The sequence below is a fragment of the Chelonia mydas genome, chromosome 1 (assembly GCF_015237465.2).
Source record: "Chelonia mydas isolate rCheMyd1 chromosome 1, rCheMyd1.pri.v2, whole genome shotgun sequence".
Classification (NCBI taxonomy): Eukaryota; Metazoa; Chordata; order Testudines; family Cheloniidae; genus Chelonia; species Chelonia mydas.
Window position 1 is genome coordinate 283,502,317 of NC_057849.1, and position 20,322 is coordinate 283,522,638.

General features: G+C 44.2%; 2 protein-coding genes across 6 annotated transcripts in view; both read right to left on the reverse strand.

Annotated features, from left to right (window-relative positions):
• LYZ (lysozyme) overlaps positions 1 to 7,301 on the reverse strand; it is a 46,714-nt gene extending 39,413 nt beyond the window's left edge. The window contains exon 1 of one of the 3 annotated variants that reach the window (XM_043548031.1): positions 3,816 to 7,301. In XM_043548031.1, coding sequence (XP_043403966.1) covers positions 3,816 to 4,080 — 265 coding nt within the window. In that variant the 5' untranslated portion in view covers positions 4,081 to 7,301. The remainder of the gene's footprint in view (positions 1 to 3,815) is intronic. The other 2 variants (XM_043548026.1, XM_043548021.1) reach the window with 2 other exon arrangements.
• CPSF6 (cleavage and polyadenylation specific factor 6) overlaps positions 793 to 20,322 on the reverse strand; it is a 92,040-nt gene continuing 72,510 nt past the window's right edge. Inside the window, exons 11-15 of one of the 3 annotated variants that reach the window (XR_006291388.1) lie at positions 7,428 to 7,674; positions 3,327 to 3,430; positions 2,202 to 2,366; positions 1,780 to 1,858; positions 793 to 1,266 (exon numbers count right to left, since the gene is read on the reverse strand). The gene's annotated coding sequence lies outside the window, so the exon portion shown is untranslated. Of the gene's footprint in view, positions 1,267 to 1,779; positions 1,859 to 2,201; positions 3,431 to 7,427; positions 7,675 to 20,322 lie in introns of all 3 variants that reach the window. The other 2 variants (XR_006291387.1, XR_006291389.1) reach the window with 2 other exon arrangements.

Sequence of the window (20,322 nt, forward strand, 5' to 3'; positions counted from 1 at the left end):
CAAACTGAAAGGTCTTGTAGTAACAGCCTATTCAGGTTTATACAATTTCAGAACGACTTCAAAAGTGTGTGGAATAGAACTAAAGAATTCAGAGAGATGTTGATGAATTTGACTGTGCCATTTAAGAACACTTTTTTTTTAAAAAAAAGGCGAAGGCAGGGAAGGTATTCCGGGCCAGATTTTCTGGTGCATCAGAACTGCACTTGTCACAGCAGAGAAGAGGAGGGAGCCATCAGACAGAGATTACAGCTCCCTGATTTCTCTTGTCTGTTGTGCCCCAACTCCAGTGGAGAGCTAACTCTGCCAGCTGGTAACAGTCTCTGAGGGAGCATCTGCTCGCTGGGGTTTGCAGGAGTGCTGGGTGTCCCTCTCCTCTCCCACTGACCACAGTGGAGGACTCATGTGCTTCCATACCTTGTTAAACTGGGACCAGTGTGTGTGTTTGTGATGTGGCCAGTGTAAGAGGTCCAGTGTTCTTAACTATTCACTGCTTTGCTATTAAGTGCTTGGGTTGTGTAAATCATATGATGAGTGACACGAGAGTATTTGCTTAACAACCTTAACAGATTTTTTTAAAATCCATGTGTGTGTTTTTGGAATATAATTATTTATAACACATTACAATTCCCCACCATATTTTTACAAACTATGATACTCAAGAGATAAACCATGTAGGTCTCCCTAATGACATGATTCTCTCACATTCTTTATTTCATAGTGCCAGGGCCAGTTCTTCAAGGGCCCAATCTCATATTCAATTTCTCTTGTATATTAACCAATAATCACAAAAACTATGTGCAAAGTAAGTAATTTTATTGATTGTAATGAATTTGAGCTCTCCAGCAAGATGACATAATACTACTAATTAGCACAATAAAATAGTAGCAGGATCTCAGAGGAAAAACAGATCTGACTTATCTTGATGTGTATATATAATATATATAATCATACATCTTCTGAACTTTGTATAACACAAAATAAGTTACCATAGCTCGTTACACAGAAAGATCCACAGTCTTACCAGCAAGGAGTAAAATATTTGCATTTCACTAGTCAGTTGCTCTGCAAACCTTTCTCCTGAGTTTGTTTTATTTTGAACATGATTAATTGTAAAAGGGAAGCAAGCAGAGGGAACATTTTGCTCTATGTGAAAAGCTGCTTATTTGCAAGGGAACCAAGCCGGTATAAATCCCAACATTTTACAGCTTGCAGCCCTTGATCCACCAGGAGACATCTCGTCCTCTGCAGTACTTTTTCCACACCACCCTGTGTGAGTTAAAAATCATGTTAACTGATTATGGAAAGTTCATCCATTAGGGCAGAGCCCCTTCGCCCACCAGAAAAAACAACACTTTAAATTTATGTACTTTTAACTTTTCTGCAGCGAGCCAAGCTAATATACAAGTAATTTGCTACTGGCCCAATCCTGGCACAGCGCCTGACTACTTTGCATGGCCCCACTGGGTCCTGGAGCTATGCATGCCTTAATCAATCCTGAGTCTGCCAACACTTCCTAAAAGGTTGCCACATGGTTGTCAAAGGCCCACTTAGGAGCTGATATTCCTGCCGCAGAAGATTGGTGTATTTGTACCACTGCTCTCTACTGGATGGAATCAAATTTACTCTGTTTTGTGCCATAAGCTCTATCCTAAATTGGTTAGTCTCTAAGGTGCCACAAGTACTCCTTTTCTTTTTACGAATACAGACTAACACGGCTGTTACTCTGAAACCATACAAGTATGTCACTATTATTAGTTCTTGTAATAGTTTTAAACATACCATGCACGCATGCCATTGGAAGCGCAAACAATTCTCTTTGTACAGTTTACACGTGCTGTAATGTCTGCTGCCAGTAAGGCTAAAAAAGAAATATAGTGGTAAAAACAGTGGGAGAAAAAAAAACAAACATTTTCCTCTTCATTTTTTTGAATCAGTCATCTTAAAACTGATACAGAAATTAGTTTTTATTATTATTATTATTATTTATTAATCAATCAACTTCATTGCTGTGGCATCTAAGGACCAACCAAGAATGGGGCCTGTGGCGTTAGGCACTGTGCAAGCACAGATGAGCAGATGGTCCTTTTTTTGAAGAGCTTCCAATACAAAAGAGAGACAGACCCCTGGTGGGAGAAAGGGATATAACACACACACACAGAGTGAACAATGTGATGGTGTCAAGCACATTACTTTGCACCTACCATGACACTGGATTCCACAGCCGTTCTTGGCTCTTGGAGTCTTGCCATCATTGCATCACCAGCGGCTGTTGATTTGAAAAATCCCACAGTCAGTGCTTCTGGAAGGGTTGTTATAATGCGTGGCGCGTGTGTTAAGGTTGCTCTCGTATCTTGCTGTGCACACCCCTGTGAAGGTTCCGTTAAAAAAAAAAAAAATAAATAACCGCACACAGATGGATGTATTTTCTCCGCTGATAAAAACTCCTCATAGCTTGATATTTTACAGAAATATGGATCTAAACACCCCATATCACTGGTTTGTAGATGATGCAAATGATTATTTTATACAAAGTACACACAGCCAGTTGTTATTCCTTTTATACTGATGAGATTCACAATCCTTATTAAATTTGATGAGTAAGAAAAACCATTCTACATATAAAACTTTTGATTGTCATCTGAACACTGCATGGGGCCTATATTTTTGAAGGAAACACCAGTGATTTGGGGTAAAATGCTATAGAGATAGAAACATCTTTCTAAAGAAAATATTATTAACATGCAAATCAAAACCAACAAATATTACTAAGGAAAGACATGGGGAAATGTCAACTTTTCTCTGGCAGGGAATGGCTCTGCATGTAATGAATAAAGGTTGCCTTTTGCCTTAACGCTCATAAAATGCAGTTAAGTTTGTTGGAACATTTCTTTCCTGCTGTTTCCAACAGGGGGAGGATCAATGGTGAAAGACCAACTGTAGAGAGGGCTCCAAGTGGCTATTAGCATATTAATACTGTGTTGGCCAGTCCTGCTGAAAATAGGTCTAAACCACAGCACCTGCTGAAGTTTTATCTACACTAGTGCCCTCACCTTTGTTTCCATGGATGGTGCTGCATAAATATTAGCAATGATGGTAAACTTTAACCAAAGCACCCTTATTCTTTCCTCATTTACAGTAAGTGGATCTGAATTAGTCAGGTTAGAAAGAAGGATTCTTTGATTTGAGATATTCAGGGATGCATAAACATCATGTGTGTTTAACTCTCTGGACTGTGGCTCAGAACACAGGTAAACAAACCTCAAAAACAAACTGGTTGAATAATCATTGATTAGCAAGGATGATAGGAAATTAAGAAAGGCCCTCACCCTTCTCTCTCCCGTTTGAATTGGGGTTTTGAGATGCTGCTGCTGATCCTCCCACCCAGGCCTTGTGCTGTGGTCTGCATCCCAAGTCCTGTTTCCCTGCTCTGCTGCAGTGAGGATCAAAGAGCAGAGCGTGAGAAGGGTGCAGACATCAAACGTGGGATTGTATAAAGGCTATAACTAGGAATAATGCAACAGAATGGGGGGAAGGGTCTCTCAGCCTGGTGTCAGAAAAGGTTCCTGACAGTGCAATCTGTTAAACTGTGGGAAGGTTTCAGGGAAGAAGTGGTAATCCCATTGCTTGGGACATTTTAAACAAGACTGAGCACAGCTGTAGGCGATACACTGCAGAGAACCAGCCTGTGCTGAGAAGGATAGACTAGATAACCTAGGAGGGTTTTCCATCTCTAATGTCTAGGATTAATTCAATGGGTAAATCACCTGCCCACCCTCTGAACCACATGGACATCTCCTCCAAGGCAGCAGACTGACAGTGTCCCAGGCTGTAGCCCTGGTACCCATCCAGCCCAAGCCTTTTCATTGCTCTTGCCAGCTCACACCTTTCGCAGATCTTCCCACGAGCAGCCAGGGGCAGGAGGAAAAGCCCCAGGATTAGTAAAACCTTCATGCTGGCAGCGTAGCAAACCCAGGCTTCTACCACTGAGACTAAAAGGAAAGAGAGATGCTGGTGAGACTGTAATCTCCTCTCCGCCACACCTGAACTCTCCATTTCCTGAGCGATGTGGAAACAGGCCATGAGCAGCCTGGACGTTTCTCAATACTCTTGGGCTCACTGCCCAGAAGTTAAAATCGCTTAGCCATGGGGAACGGGCGAGCTCACTCACCTGGTGTTTTATTGCTAGATCCCTGCTACAATTCTGACTCAGGACCTACAGGCCAAACGTGGTTGCCATCTGATGGCTGTTGCAGTGGCTTATAAAGAGTTAATGATCAGAGACCAGTTCCTGTTGGTTAACTCTGACTGGCTTTTGTAATTCAGGATTAGCGCATGGAGTTCATGGAAGAACGAATAGGCAAGAGCCAATATAATCTGCATGTTTCTAAAAATCCTGGTACCTTCAAAATGTTTTGTTTCAGCAGCTTTGCATGACAAACTACAAATACTTTGATAGCTGGGTTAAAATATTATCTCATCGTTTACTGTGGCATTTGCAAATTCTGCTATGTATTTCGAGCTGCAGTGTGGTCTAGTGGACAGAGGACTGGGCTGAGATCCAGGAGATCTACAGTCTAGTTCAAACTCTGCCCCTGGGCTGCAGGGTGACCGTGGGCAAGTTACTTCACCCCGCCTCAGTTTCCCCATACACAGAAAGGGCATATTTATACTTACCTCTTTTGTGAACTACAGATGACACGCTCTGTATAATTGTTAGGTTACTATTCTGATCAAGAGCTATTTTGTGACTTACAGTCTTACTAATGACTGGCTTTCTATACCCTAAAGGAACAGTTTATAATATATAATTTTCTCCAGTGGTGGGAGACCACCTTTATTACAGGGATGTGTGCTAAATTAGGGCACTAACACTCTTTACACTGATACCAACAGGGCCGGCACAGCACATCTAAAATCCCTCTAGTACTTTGGAGACTCTGATCTGTAAATTTAAAAAAAACATGCATGAATGGGAATTTTGTCTGTATACATACTACAGACTCAGCCCCTGAGATTTCTGTTTCTGTAACACTGTAGAACGCCAGTAGCCACGCTATAGTTAATGTTGTCACTCTATTTCCATCACAAGCCTGATTTGGGCCACTCCAGCTAGCGTGCCCCACCCCAGGAATGTCAGCTTCGAAACTGATAAAATAGGCCCGAGAGGGAAGATTTTATTAAAAAAAACCTGAAATGAATTGGACACCTTAAACGCAGAAGTTCAGAAACAAACATTATTCGGGGGAGGGTGCGTATGTATTTGTCACTCTGAAGTAAAAAAAATTTGGAGATCACATGTAGGTGACTGAGTACATCGTGTGCTAGCCAGAGTTGAATCTAGTTTGGGCACCTCAACTATGATTTTCCACACTTCCCAGTGTATGAATTTCCCTGAATTTCACGAGTTTATCTATTTCTTTTGGCTAGTGACAAGGTGCTTGTAGGGATTTATTGCACTGGAGTTGCTGAAATGTACCGTCAGCATTAACTTCACCTGAACATATTTTTCCCTAGAATAATCCTTTCAAATGAGGGGATTATGAACTCTGATCAGATGTTGTAACATCCCAACATCTAAAGCTAAAAACTATATTCAAATGGACTAGAGACTCCTTCACTTAGGGTTTGTTCTTTATTATTATGAAAGCAAGGATGGCCCAGTGGTTGGGGCATTGGCTTGAGGAGACAGGGTTCAATTCCCCATTCTGCCACAGATTTCCTCTGTCGTTTGGTCTCTGTGTGCCTTCGCTCCCTACCTTGTGGGGGTGGCATGCAGTGCTCACATACTTCGATGATGAGAGCCATTTAAATGCCATAGACGGATTATATGTGCTACAGTTTCCACATAACAAACACAGCTAAAATGCTCCATTCTTAGCCTCCAGGCCTAGATTTGTACCTTACTAAATTTATACATGATAGGAAAACAAAACCCACCCCAGAACACTACTGTATTGTTTTTCATCTTAATCAGGAGAATTGTGCAAATACGGGCAGGGAAGAGAACAACACTATGAAGAAAGCCCTGTTGGGAAATCCTAAATCAGTATTTCTAACTCCTTTTACAGTAAGAAAGAAAAACATACATTGTTTCATTTCCTCATTCATCTGTCAACAGTTTGATTTTAACAGAGCACTGTGAAGTTTGTCAAGCTGGGTGTAAAAATATATGTCTGTAGTCCCATTTGTGCCAGTGTAATATCAGGTCCAATACTGTCTTCAGTATGACAGGTTTCAGAGTAACAGCCGTGTTAGTCTGAATCCGCAAAAAGACAAGGAGTACTTGTGGCACCTTAGTCTCTAAGGTGCCACAAGTACTCCTTGTCTTCAGTATAAATCACAGGTTATTCCTGGATGGGGAGAGGACAGGATCCTTCAAGCCATTTTTGGGCCAACAAGATCTTTCCTTTCACATTTTTTCTTCTACTTACTATTCTAAAGACTTGGGAGCCCTAGGCCCAGATCCTGTATGGTATTTAAGTGCTTAACTCCCATTGATAGCTATGCGGCTCTCCCCAGAGGCCATCAACACCAGTGCAGCCAAAGGGATTACTGGTTCAAGATGCTTCCCCTTTCCTTAAGTCCCTGGCAGCGGGGGCTAAGCACATGTTCTGCACAGCATTGCTATGCAGTGCTATTCCTTTCCCAGACTGGCTGAAACACTGAAGACCAAGGGCCAGATGCTGAGCTGGAACAAATCCGTGACTTCAATGGAGCTACACCAATTTACATCTGCTGATGATCTGGCCTGAAGTTGGAGAGTTCTTTTCCATACAATGTATGGCCAGCCAGGAGAGCCCTAAACAATGTTGTTCAGGAATTCCTAACTTCATGAAGTATGAAAAATGTCAACCATGGCAATTTAGTGAAGATAAAACCCCAACCCTGTCATTCCTTTGAGTCTTTGTATGTGATAGACATTTATATTGTGTTTTTCTCCAAAAAGCCAAAGCACCAGACTAGTTACAAAACTGTAATCAGAGAACGTTGCATCCACGGTTGAATGCAGCCACTGCTGGCCACTGAAAACCTTTAAACACTGTACAGCAGCACGACAGTGAAGAATTGTGTGTTCGTTGCAAGTTCTAGCTGAACTTAGATAGCCAGAATGGAATCACCCCACTGGAATCTGACTGGAGTTTAAACCATTCTTGCTAACTCTTCTTAAGTCTTCAGAAGCAGGGCTGTGCTGCCATTTTAACAGTGGGCTCCCTCAAAAGTGTGCCATTCCCAGGGTAAAATACTCCCCCTTACCCTCCCCATGCCCCCAAACATAAAACTTAATTTCTACACCCTTTCCCCCAACAAACAATCCTCAATGACAGAAAACTCCACCACCACCCTTTTCCTGGCCCATCACCTCTTGACTCACTACGTTTTCCCCAACCCGCCATCTCATAGAAGGCTCCTTGAGGTGGTTCCCCTACCTGGCAGCTCTTCCTGAGAGAAGTAGCAATGATGGCAGGTGGCTGTCCTGTGGCCTCTGATGGCAGCAATTCTGATAGGTAGGGGTGATGTCCTGCAGCCTGGGAGTTGTCCCTTCTGTGTTGATGGTTGGTTGGGAATTGAGTCCCCTTTGTTTCTTAAAGTAGATGGCTCTTCTCTGACATGAGGGGTAGGTGTGGGAGTGGGTCTCCGGTGGCTGTTTGGGGTCAGGAAGGGGGTATCTCCTGCCTGTGATGGGAGTCAGATTAGAGAGTGGATGTTCTTTGTGTGGTGATGGAGGGGAGTAGGGCTCCAAGCCCTTCCCATACCAGCTCTTCCTATTTAGGCGTTAGGGGGAAAGGGGAGGGTTTCTAGATGCCCATGCTGTGCAGCTGCACTACCCTGGTGTACCAGTTTACCTCCCACCCTGGCACAGTGGCCAGCAAGGATTGGGGGACGCGAGGACTTAGCAAAATGCTAGAGGATGCAGGGGGGAATTCCCCTGAACAGCGCTCACACCAGGCATTTGGGTGTGGCTAGCACAGGATAAAGAATGGATTTTTTGGTTTGTTGCCAATTTTGAAAAATGGAAAAAAAGTTGGTTTTGGGTCAGACAGAAAATGAAAATTTCCAGCAAATGAAAAAGTAAAACAAAATTCATTTCTGATCAAACAAAATGTTTTGTTTTGATTTTAACTCTTTTAAAATGTTCTTGAATTTTTTAGCTAAAATTAATGGAATTTTTGAAACAAAAATGAAACATTTAAGAGTCTTTTGGATTTTTTTTGTTTGTTTTTATTCAAAACGAACAATTTGGTGAAATCCACACGAATTCGCAAAACACTTTGGTGTCACTGAATCCGCATTTTTCCCTGAAAAAAGTTTTGGCTGAAAAATGTCACCCAACTTTAGGTGCAGGAGCTGCCTGAGTGAGCATCATCTATCAGCTGGCTGGCTCCTAGCTTCAAAGAGGGCTAAACATTTTAACAAGCAGCTGTATCATTCTGGAGGACCAGTGAAATAAATGCCCTCCCGGGTCACTGAGTTATCTTCATTATGAGCACACCAGCAGGGATGATGTAAGGATTTTGAGAAGAATTAGTAAGATGACTATTCAGGTACACCCCATCCATCCACCCACTTATACTTTATTTATTCATTTTACGTCAGTAAAGTGTGTGTATGGGGGACAGGAGAGGATCTTCAGAGATGAATCAAGCTGTTTATTCCTTTCTACCCTAGCAATTACTGTACATCAATTTATAGTGTCCAGGTTATTTGTGCAATTAGAAGGCCTAAAGACTCACTTTTTATTTTAAACAAAAGCCAAAATTCTCCCTCCTGGACCTGCAAAGCCACCAGCTTTTAATAAAGGGCCCCCACAAACCCCTGCAGATCCCCTCCTGCTCATCACAACTGCATTGTAGAAGTTATCAAGAGGGAAACGAGCTTCGGGGAGGAGAAAACTGGAGGGATTGGCAGCTGGGTGCTTTTTGCAGCTTGGGCAGGTTGGAAATGTGGGGTAAGGAAATAGGCTGGAGGTTTCTATTAAAATGAGCCTCATTAAAATAATTTACAATGTTAATGCTTCAAATGTCATCTTAAGGCTTCAGAATTAACGTAATATTAAGAACAATGGAGCTGTTCACACCCCTCTGAGCTATTGTTTCTGGTTGTGTGCAGATTCCGGAAGGCACCACTGAACTGATTCCCACTGTGCATACTTTTAAGGTATTTTTACTGCCGTGAAAGCTGGAAAGGGGGTGGTTGTTAGTTTTTTTTGGTTGTTTTCTGAAAGGTCAGGATTTTGACGCATGGTTCTGCAGCAAGGTGTGGACTAGAAATAATAAATATGGTTATAGCCAAGCAGACAAAAAAGCATAAATGACCCCTGAGAAAACAGGCTAATCTCCACCTGTCACCTTGAGTTTTCTGTAGAGTTGTACCAAATATCGAACTCAAAAATTAGTAATACCCGAAACATCTTTTTTTCAAGCTAAACTGAAGCTTCTGTATACATGAAACGTGTTAATGTCAAAGTTGAGCATGTGAATTTCTTGAAGTGTTTGCTAGCAACAAACATTTCAAGGCACTTTTTCTTTTCCTTAAGTGGATTGTTTGGCAATAGTTAGATGGTATTTCTCCAGCTACCCTTTGATCAGAGCCATTTCAATTCACATTTCTCTGGAAGGAGACTGCATTTCATTTCTCTCTCTCTCTCTCTGAAATAGTCAGAAAATAATTAGCGCCTATTAGTCTCCCATGTTTTGAGATTCTAGATTGTAATTTCATGGCCTGGGAGCAGCTTTTTCCTCCCCAGCAGCTGAGAGTCTAAAAAAGCCTCATATTATAGCCATAGTCACTCTCCGTATGGCTCTGAGGCTACTGCCCTGTAGAATTTTCATACTTCTTCTACTACTATTGGTGACTCACACTGATCACGGTGTCCACTGGGGGGGAGAGGGGAGAGAGAGACGACCTCCTGAAAAGGTCTCTCTTGATCTGATGTGGCATGAGAAACAGTCCTCATAACATGAAGAAAGTGAAGAGCAGCAAGGACAATTCTGCATTCCCAAAAGAAGAATGTGCCTCTGTCTGAGCACTATCACCAAAGGACCATAGCCAGAAGGCTTGGCCTAGGGGGCTACAGGATAAATTCCTCAGAATTGGCTCCCTTCCAGCGTGGCCATTCCATTCCAAACCTCAGAATGTGGCTGCCCACAGACATAGGTGTAATTTACCAAACATAATAGGAAGACCAAGCATCTGGGAGGCTCTCCGAACCAGAAGGTGGGGCTGGTGCACGTAAAAGATGCTGCTTTCTTTCAAATTGGGAAAGAAGGATTCTTCTGACATGTTAATTCATCTACACATAAACAAGCTCCCCTCTCCCCAGTGGCGATCATGATAGACCGGCGCACACCGATGAGGAGTGGCAGCCAAACATTAGTACCCATGAAAAGACTACAGGTGGACACTACGCCATGCTCCAGGACAAAAGCTGCATTAGTGCAAGTAAGGCTATTGCTCTGATGGCCCAACAGGAGCAGCAGCATCACACCAACATGCTGCTGCAGCTGTGGTTCCATTCCCCCCTATAATTTTCACTGATACCGGAGTCTGCCGCGCAGAGCATTTACTGTGCAGTTACTGCTCTTTGCTCTGGCTCGCCTAGTCTAAATAACATCATGCTCACCCCACCTCCCTGTTGCTTCGTGCCAAAAACGGTGCCACTCAGCTACCGGGTGATCTCATTTATTGACTGAAAGAAGGATGTGAGAAAGATCAATTCATCTCACAATGGCCACATGAACCAGCTGTCACACCATCTCTATGGGAGCTAACCCAGTTTGGTCAGCTTTGTGGAGGCCGGTCAGCCCCAGGGGGAACTGCAGCAGCATTCAGTAGAATGGCTTAATGTGCATGTGCAATTTCAGAATAACCACAGTAGCAGATGAAATCTGTTGCATAAGCTGAGTGGTAGGTAAATTCCTCAGCCACCCCGGATCCACAGACTATCCTTGAACCACAGGGTCAATGTGGTGCATTACAGCAGGTTTGTCCATAGACCCTGTTTTGCAGACTCCGGGACAATCCCAGCTTCTCTGGCAATGGAGGGATCCTCTGGCAGCAGGACTGATGCAGTTCAACTGCATGGGAAGGAAGGGGATTTGAGAGGTGCACTTCATGCCCAGCGCAAAGCCCTGCTCTGCAGGGATAGGACCACAGCATCCACTGATGTGCATCACAGGATCCTCCCCACAACAGAGACAAGGAGAATATAAAGGCGGGGAGGCTCCTCCAGCCATTGAGCTGCAGTAACTGCCACTGAGTAGCAGAGAGGGGAGAATTTCTCCCCACAATTGCCTGTGCATATTGCATGGCCTGGCTATTTAAGACTTCGGTGAAAAAGTGCACCACTTCTCCTTCTAGTTCCTCATGCTCAGCTGTGAGCGAAGGGGGGTTCACGCATGCTTCAGTACACGGAACAGTCATTTCTTCAAACCTTTGCAAAATAAGTATTAAATTCAGTGGTGGCAGATGACAGAACAAGGAGTCATGGTCTCAAGTTGCAATGAGGGAGGTCTAGGTTGGATATTAGGAAACACTATTTCACTAGGAGGGTGGTGAAGCACGGGAATGGGTTACCTAGGGAGGTGGTGGAATCTCCTTCCTTAGAGGTTTTTAAGGCCCGGCTTGAAAAACGCCCTGGCTGGGATGATTTAGTTGGGGATTGGTCCTGCTTTGAGCAGGGGGTTGGACTAGATGACCTCCTGAGGTCTTGTCCAACGCTGAGATTCTTTGATTCTATGCAATTCGGGGAAGCTCAGCTTCTCCTTTGGCCCCACAGTAAAGTGATCATGTTCCTCCCCTTCTACCATCAGCACGCTACCTTAGACAGAAAAGCCAGGTCACAGCCGTATTATCGCATTGCTGCGGGATGAGGGCATCGGGAGAAGATTGGTGAGAGAGAGTCTCAATTTTTTTTTTTGAAACTACTCAAAAAACTTTGATAATTAAGAGATACAATGCACGAAATGGATGTATTGGTAGGTTTGAATGCTACCTCCAGCGTGAAAGCTCCTAGTAAAAGCTACTGAAATGTAGTATTTGAACCACACCTTGTTCAGTGCGGACTGGGATTAAAAATGGCAAGATCACATGAAAAGTGACAGACCGCTCAGCAATAAGTGTCAGGGACTGATGGAGATACTAGCATTGGGCTGATGAAAAGCGAGAGGAAAAAAAGGACTCTGTAGAGAAACAAGGCCTTAATTAAATGGAACTTCTGCACAATGAGACTGAAAAGTGCTGCTGGCCGGTGCACGTTGCAGCAGGATGTGATTCTGTAACCGCTACGGACCAGACTGTGTCTCATATGCACAGCTCCATGGTGGGTGGTGGGACAGAGCAGCACTGCACCAGGGAGAACAGCAGGTGGTGCTTGGGCCTCTCGGGTTGCCAGCCCTCCAGGATTGTCCTAGAGTCTCCAGGAATTAAAGATTAAACTTGAATTAAAGATAAAGTCGTGATGAAACCTCCAGGAATTCATCCAACCAAAGCTGGCAATCCTATTGGCCTCCCTGGCATGGAGGGGGAATATATGCCCCACTCCACAGGCAGGATTAGCATACTCTTGCTGCAGCTGGGCAGATTAGTTTATCAGCAGGCAGGGGGAAGGGCAGGAGAAAACAGGCCAATGGACTTGAGCCCCTTCTGGGCTGCTGCACATGATCTGCCACCCTTGTACAGCAGTTAGGCACAGTCCAGCCCCTAGCAGCTGATTTAGAAAAAACACTAAGATCTGCAAATAGTCTGCGTGAAATCATCCATCTACATTTACTTGTAAAAAGCCAAAACCAAGGCCCTCAGCCCCCCAGGCTTGATTTTAATGATCAATAGGCCTTTCTGTGTATAAAGCAAATATGAGGTACTGTGACAGACCCAGACCAGTGGGGTCAGGAGTCTAGTAGAAGGCACATATACTGGCCACCGGATGAATAGTTTTCTGATCCCTGAGTGACGAGAGCAGGGGCTGCACTAGAGCAATCAGGCACCTGCTAGAATCAATTATGGCAGGCAGACTTTAAAAAGGACCTCCCATCAGTTAGGTGGGGGTGGGGCACAATGCAAGGAGTAAGAAGGCGTGCTGATGGAGGACTGAGGAGTACAAGCGTGATCAGGCCTCAGGAGGAAGATCCTGCAGTGAGGATAAAGAAGGTGCTGGGGGGAGACCATGGGGAGGTAGCCCAGGGAGTTGGAGTTGTAGCTGTCACTGTCATGCAGCTGATACAGAAGATGTAGACAGTTGCTATCCACAGGGCCCTGGGCTGGAACCCGGTGTAGAGGGCGGGCCAGGGTTCTCCCCATGCCCCCAACTCCTGATCGACACAAGAGGGTTGACCTGGTCTGTGAGCAACACCAGAAGGGAAGGTCTAATTTGGAAAGGGATCTGCCCTGTCCCCGACCCAGTAGGTTGGACAACAGAGACTGTGGAGACTGTTCTCCATTTCCCCCATGTTGGCCGGTGATGAGGTTAGCTGAGTGAACAGCAGGTCTGAGCCTGTAGCAGAAGCAGCCAAACTGAGGGCTGCCGTGAACATCTGAGGTGAGCAAATCTGCCAAAAGCGCAGGATCCACCAACGCAGAGGAGGAACTTTGTCACAGGTACAAACTGGCAAGTGGCTTGGTATTTTGTGTTTGATTTAAAGGCATAGTGTAAATAATATGCCCAATGACTCCCAGGGGAGAGCAGCAGAGATACATGGAACAGGAAGCACACAGGTCTCTGTTATACAGTGCAGTTAAACCGTGTTCACAGCAGTTCAGCTGCTCAGTTACTGATACTGGGCATCACAATGGACAATTCTCCTGGACAAGGCTAGTCTGTTCGGTGCACAAGTAGGAACGTGTGGGTGACTCTGTTCATTTGTTGTCCAATACGCTCTGTTTGCTGTGACCCAGGGTAATCATGAAACACACAACTCCTACCCTGAGACAGGGACTGCAGTGGCGAAAGAGGGATAATTTTAAAGCTCTGTACTCTTAAAGGGAATTTTGAATATGAAAGTCTTATTTCTAGGGAAAAGTAAATATTAAGAGGTCAGTCATGCACTAGATACAATCCAGAGAGGGATGGTGAACTACAGATTGATTATTAAAAGCTACTGTATCGTGTTGTTTGACTGAATGTATGTTTGTGTCATAGCATTGCCCTTGAGAGCTAGGACAATAGTTTCTTGCTCTGGCAGTCCTCCTTGTGTTTAGGAGCTCCCTGTAACAGAGATGCAGACAGAGGCTGAAAAGTTCTACACCTAAGAAGGCAATATCAACCCTAACCCTACACTTGCTGGGTTCTGATGTTCAGGAGTTGGCCTATCATTTTGTTGTATCTTCGCTTATAAATAGGAAAACTGAAGACTGTGGGTTTCAGAATTATTTTTACATTAACTTAAGTGTACTTGCTTACTGAGAGGTAATTGGAGTTTTTTTTTTTTTTTTTTTTTTTTTAAAATAAAGGAGGAAGATTTTAATTCATTTGTGTGGGGGGGATTATGAATAATTTCCCAGGTGTTGGTCTTGCATGACGAGCTCCATGTGGGTAGACCCCAGCATAGCTCACTGCAGGATCAGGGCCGTAGAAAGAGAACCAATCGGAACAGGCGCAGAGCCCTCTCAAAGCAAGGCTAGAGATACCACAAGTATGGCTCCGGTACCGAACTTCAGGCTGCCAGCTTTCCCGATAGGCTGTGATACTTACTTAAGAATGGGAGGGCTTTTTGTTTTGGTGCCATGCCAATTGTCTCTCTTTAAATAAAGCGATTTTACCTAAGCCTTGCCTGGCTCTTCAATGAGGTATCAGAGCTGCTCACAAATACTAAGCCAAACTTGTTGTTAATATTATGACCATAAATGCTGAATTAAAACAACAACCTGGATGTAACTCAGTTTTATTTCCAGATTCATTTGGAATAAAAAGCATAATTAGTTTTTCAAGTAACTTCATTAAATGGGGCCAGTTTTTAAAAAGTAGGGGCTCATATGGGGGATCAGTCGTACACAATATGATTTTCTCTGGTCTCCAAAATACAGTACAATTACTGCCAATCCATGGAAGGAATGCTTCCAGCTCCAGAAGGAGAAGACAGAACTTTGTTCATAGAGAAAATTGGTAGATGGGAGATTCCATTTATTTTTATGCCAGTAATAAGACATTTGCACTTCTTATCCTTTCATGCAAGGATAAGCACTTCAAAGCACTTTTAAAAACATTAGTTCACACGTTATTTCCAGAAGTTTATTCTAAGACACTAAGTTGGCTGTTTTGTCTTGATCACCCTTTTCTGTTACCCATTCGTTTCAAAAGCATGTACTGTAGAGGTAGCTGTCAACTCCTGTGTTGTAAAGATTCCAGGAAGACTGATTTACAAAGGTGAGACTGCAGTTTTAATCACATACAGGCACCAACTGGCCTTTTGAGGTGGGAGTCTGAGACTTGTACAGCTTGACCCATAAATGGTCCCTGTTTTATCTCCCTTTCTGCAGGGTGAAGAGCTGTAACACATCCAGGTAAAGCCACACATTTCAGTGAAGCACAATCTGAAATTTGTAAAAGGTGATGGTGGCTAGTTCTGTTTCTGTCACTAGTGAGCAGATGGTAAACCAAAAAAGGGGATGCCTCAGTGTTCTAAGCATCAGGTTTGAAATATATATACTCTCTGAAACCACAAGTATGTATCCCTAGAGGGCCAATTCTTTCAAACTGTCTCCTCTACACACATCTACCAATCCCATGTCATCTTCTGTAAAAGTAAGTGTTTGCCATAGTAGCCTTAGCCAAAAACTTCATTTCCTGCTGTCTATGCAGTTCTGTACCTTGGAAAGCGTATTTCAGGGGCAAAGTGATGCTTGTTTGTATCTAGTTTGCACATCATTTCAGCATGAAAGATACTATAAACATACTCTGAAACACTATGCAGATAAACCTGAATGAACCTAGTGCTCAAAAGGTGACAGCTGCTTTTTACAACGTAGGCTAAGAAATAAGAACTTTGTATACTTTATAAAGGCATGAAAATGTTTTACTCATATTTGTTTTGGATTTTCGAAGGTGAGTGGGAAGGAGAGAGAAGAGGAGGTGACGGTCAGGTTGACTTCTTAAAACTGGGATAGATCAGGAGTACCAAGGCCACGCCTCCACTACGGGCATTACAGCAGTAGTTACAGTTAGAGCACTGCAGCTATGCCACTGTAGAGCCTTAGAGTAGGTGCTTCCTACAATGAGAAATGGGATTGTTCCATTGCTGTGGTAATCCCCATCCCCAGGTCACAGTAGCTAGGTCAATGGAAGAATTCTTTTGTCGACCTAGCAGTATCTAAGTTGGCTTAACTACAGCGCTCAGGGCGGTGAATTTCTCACACCTCTGAGCATGGTAGCTATGTCAACCTAATTTTTAAGTATAGAACAGGTCCAAGCCTGGTTTTTGCTGGAGTAGCTCTTGGGACTTTACAGATGGGTGTCAAACGTGTAACAATTACAACATTTCTCCAAAACACTGACTAAAGTCTGACAGGTGTTAACAATTTCAAATAGTCCAATTAAAAATCCCTTCCCTCTCGGTGCTCAACTTTAAGTGTCTTCTGAAGCCACACTTTCACTCGTCATCTCATCAATATAATGGCTTTTAAAGCAGAAAAGACTTAAATTTAAGTGCAAAAATTCAGGTTTAAAAAAAAAAATCATAATAAACCCCCCAAGAAAAATAAGGGGAGTGCATTAGAGGAAAAGTGGGCACAAGCTCAATGCTCCCCCTCTGCAACTCACAGTGATCTTAATTCTATAAAAGCAAGTATCAATTTTGGTGCAGAGCTATTTATTGTTCTTTAAAAGCAAACTATTTTAGCCACTAGATGGCAGCAGGAGGCTGTTATTTTAAAATAGTCAGAAAGTAGGGGAATATTTGGACCGCATTTTTTTTGTTCTGAATATTATTAGGGGATTATCTTTGTTACAAAAGTGACCCAGTGCTTAGCATGGCAGAACCACTGCTGAACAGAGACAAAGTTTTTGGAACTGGTGCTTCACGTGGTTTGACCTTGTGTATGGTTGCTGCTGAATAGTCCTCAACATAGGTTCAGCTACACCCACTGTTAACATCCATCATTCACAATGAGTCACTCTCTGTAAAGCAGACAAACCCTCCTGATGGGGAGCTTCTCTCTTCCAAGTTTCCCCAATTGGAGTGTCCCTTTGAACAGAAGCAGAAGTGCAAGACGTGCAATGAATGCAGTCTGAAGGGAAGCAGTAGGGAATGTAGTGTTTTCCTGTGACTTATTCAGCAGTGATGAACAGGACCAGCAAATAAAACGGCAGCAAGTTCCCATCAATGGGTGAAGGGAAGAACTGTGTTTGGAAACCGTCTGCAACTACTCTTTAGCTTTACTCCAGCAGCAGCAGATAGTTTCTGTTAGTGGGAAAAACATCTTTGGACATTTTCTGGAGGTCTGGGTCTGCTCAACCTTTGCTGCACCAATATAAACGCACCGGACTAACACCTGCTTAATGGAGCTGTTTTTCTAATCGGGCACACACCAGGCTGTGTATAAGGAGGTGGTAAGGGGAATTTTTATGGCTCAGTACCTGCTCCAACTCAACCTGATCAAAAGAGAGCTCTATTCTTTCCTCCTCAGCCCTCCACTCTTCCTCCTTCAACCATCCTCCTCCTCTCTCAGGTTTACATTCTGTACCTTCTCTGACAACTCCTCACTACCCCTCCAGGCTGTCATTAAACCATGATACTTCTCCCTATTTTGGACGTCTGACTTTTCCTTTCCATCCTGACAGTTAAAACTTGTTCCCAACCTGATCTCCCACCTCAGGCACTCTTACCAACCCTCTGTTGCCATTCCGATATCTTTATCACCGAAACCATCCCTCCAAGCTGTCCAAGTGTCTGACAAAATTATCTTCCCCCAGTGCTTATTGTTCTGTGTCTGTTTCCCACACTGTTAATACTCCTTGGCAGACTGTCCCAGTAGCTGATTCTTGTACAGCACAGAACATGATTTCTTTAAATAAATAAATAAATAAATAAAAATAAAAAAACAATTCCCTAGCTATGTTTTCAGGTAACTTCTATGTAGCCAAAATATGTGAGAAAGTAAACAATTTATCATGCCTTAGAAAATATAAGACCCACCTACTTTATTAATACCAAAGTTTGGATGGACTATTAAGAGAAAGGTATTTGCAAAGCCAAGCTGATTAAAAAAAAATCTATGAAAGGCCAAAAAGGGACCATTGTGATAGTCCAGTGTGCCTTCTTGCATAACACAGGCCATTGGACTTTCTTATATAAGTCCTGCATCAAGTCCAATAATTGTTCTTGCGCTAAAGCATCTCTTTAAAAAAAACAAACCAAACATTTAATCTTGATTAAAACATTTCCAGTGGTCTGCCAGAAACCACATCTTCATTTACCCTGCAAGAAACAAACTGAACTGTCAGCTTTGTACAGACCCCACATGAGTTGTGCGCTCTAGAAACAGGGCTGGATTCATTTTGTCAGAGCAGGGCTCCTGATGAGTGTCCATGCACTCATCCTTTTAAATCATTTCAACCAGAGATCAATCCAATTTGGGGGTCCTTGATTATTTTTCCACTTTTTCTTCCCTTTTGCAGACTGAGGCCTTGGCCCTCTGCACAGTTTCCCTGTGTCCTGTGGAGTGGATAAGGCCAAACTGCAATACTGCTTCAAACACCACGTGTTCCCTTCTGATAGCAACAGCCCTGAGAGGCTCTGTGGGAAGGTGGACAGAGGAACACAAGTACTCTTTCCCCCTCCTCCCCACTTCCATGGAACAGCTGGGAGCCTGAGGGACACCACCTAGAAAAAAATTAAGCCTCACATGCATCAGAGGGTGCAGGTAAGGGAACTTCTGATAAAATCTAGGGCCTGCTTCTATTTAGGGGGTTTTGAAGCTCCCTCTGACTTCCCTGCACTGCTCTTCCAGTGACAAGTGAGGCAGGAGGAGAGCTGCTCCGGAAGAGGGAGTTCAAAGTGGTTTCACTGAAGCTGACAGAGGTCATCAGGAGGAGGAGAGATTATTTTGCCTCTGCAAACAGGCTGCCAGAGGTCTTGTGGGGGGCCACTACTTTATATTTGTGTTAGAAAACAGAGTGACAGGCCATCTCCACAAGAGCATATAAATTGCTATATTGGTAAATGGTTCATCTATTCCAGCATCCTGTCTTCAAAAGTAGCCAGCTTCCGACAGCCACTGCTGCTAAGAGAACTACTAAAGCAGGGTAAGGGAGTTTTCTCACTTTAAAAGGAAGTGGGGTCCCATCATCCCTCTTGAAGCCCTCCTTTTCTGCATTGAGTCCCCTTTTTTCCTAGAAAAGTGAATAAAGGCTTAGATAGGTACATAAAGGGTTAAACAACTTGGGTTAAAAAAAATACACCTTGCCGTTTGTGTGAAGTGAACATTCTGTTAGCAGTTGTGGGAAGGCCTTGTAGAACAGGGGCGGGCAAACTGCGGCCCGGGGAGGCCGCATCCGGCCCTTCATATGTTTTAATCCAGCCCTCAAGCTCCCGCTGGGAAGCAGGGTCCAGGGCTTGCCCTGCTCCGGCACTCCAGCTCAGGAGCGGGGTCTTGCCCTGCTCTGTACATGCCGTGGCTCCCAGAAGCAATGGCATGTCCCCCTTCTGGCTCCTATGCGTAGGGGCAACCAGGGGGCTCTGCATGCTACCCCTGCCCCAAGTGCCACCCCCGCAGCTCCCATCAGCCTGAAACCGTGGCCAATGGGAGCCGCAGGGGCGGCACCTGCAGACAGGACAGTATGCAGAGCCACTGCATAGGAGCTGGAGGAGGAACATGCCGCTGCTTCTGGGAGCTGCTTAAGGTAAGCGCTGCCTGGAGCCTGCAGCCCTGACCCCCTCCTGCACCCCTATCCCCTGCCCCAGCCCTAATCCCCCCCTCCTACCCTCAAACCCCTCGGTCCCAGCCCAGAGCACCCTCCTGCACCCCAACCCCACCCCAGAGCCTACACCCCAAGCCAGAGCCCTCACCCCCTCCTGAACCCCAACCCCCAATTTCTTGAGCATTCATGGCCTGCCACACAATTTCCATACCCAGATGTGGGTTTGCCCACCCCTGTTGTAGAACGTGGCTTAATTGTAAAAACTGGACTTGGAAGATAAGAGAAAAAGCCTTGCAGAAAGGGAGCCTAGTTGTAAATCTTGTCTACTCCAGGCCGAAGAAAAGGGTCCAGCCTTAAACTTCCCCAAACTGATTCTTAGCTATTGGTAATGACAATGCTTTTTTGTTAAAAGGTATAGAAGTGCACACTCTGAAAGAGTTCATTACTAGTGCCCGCTTCACCAAGCTGGAGCC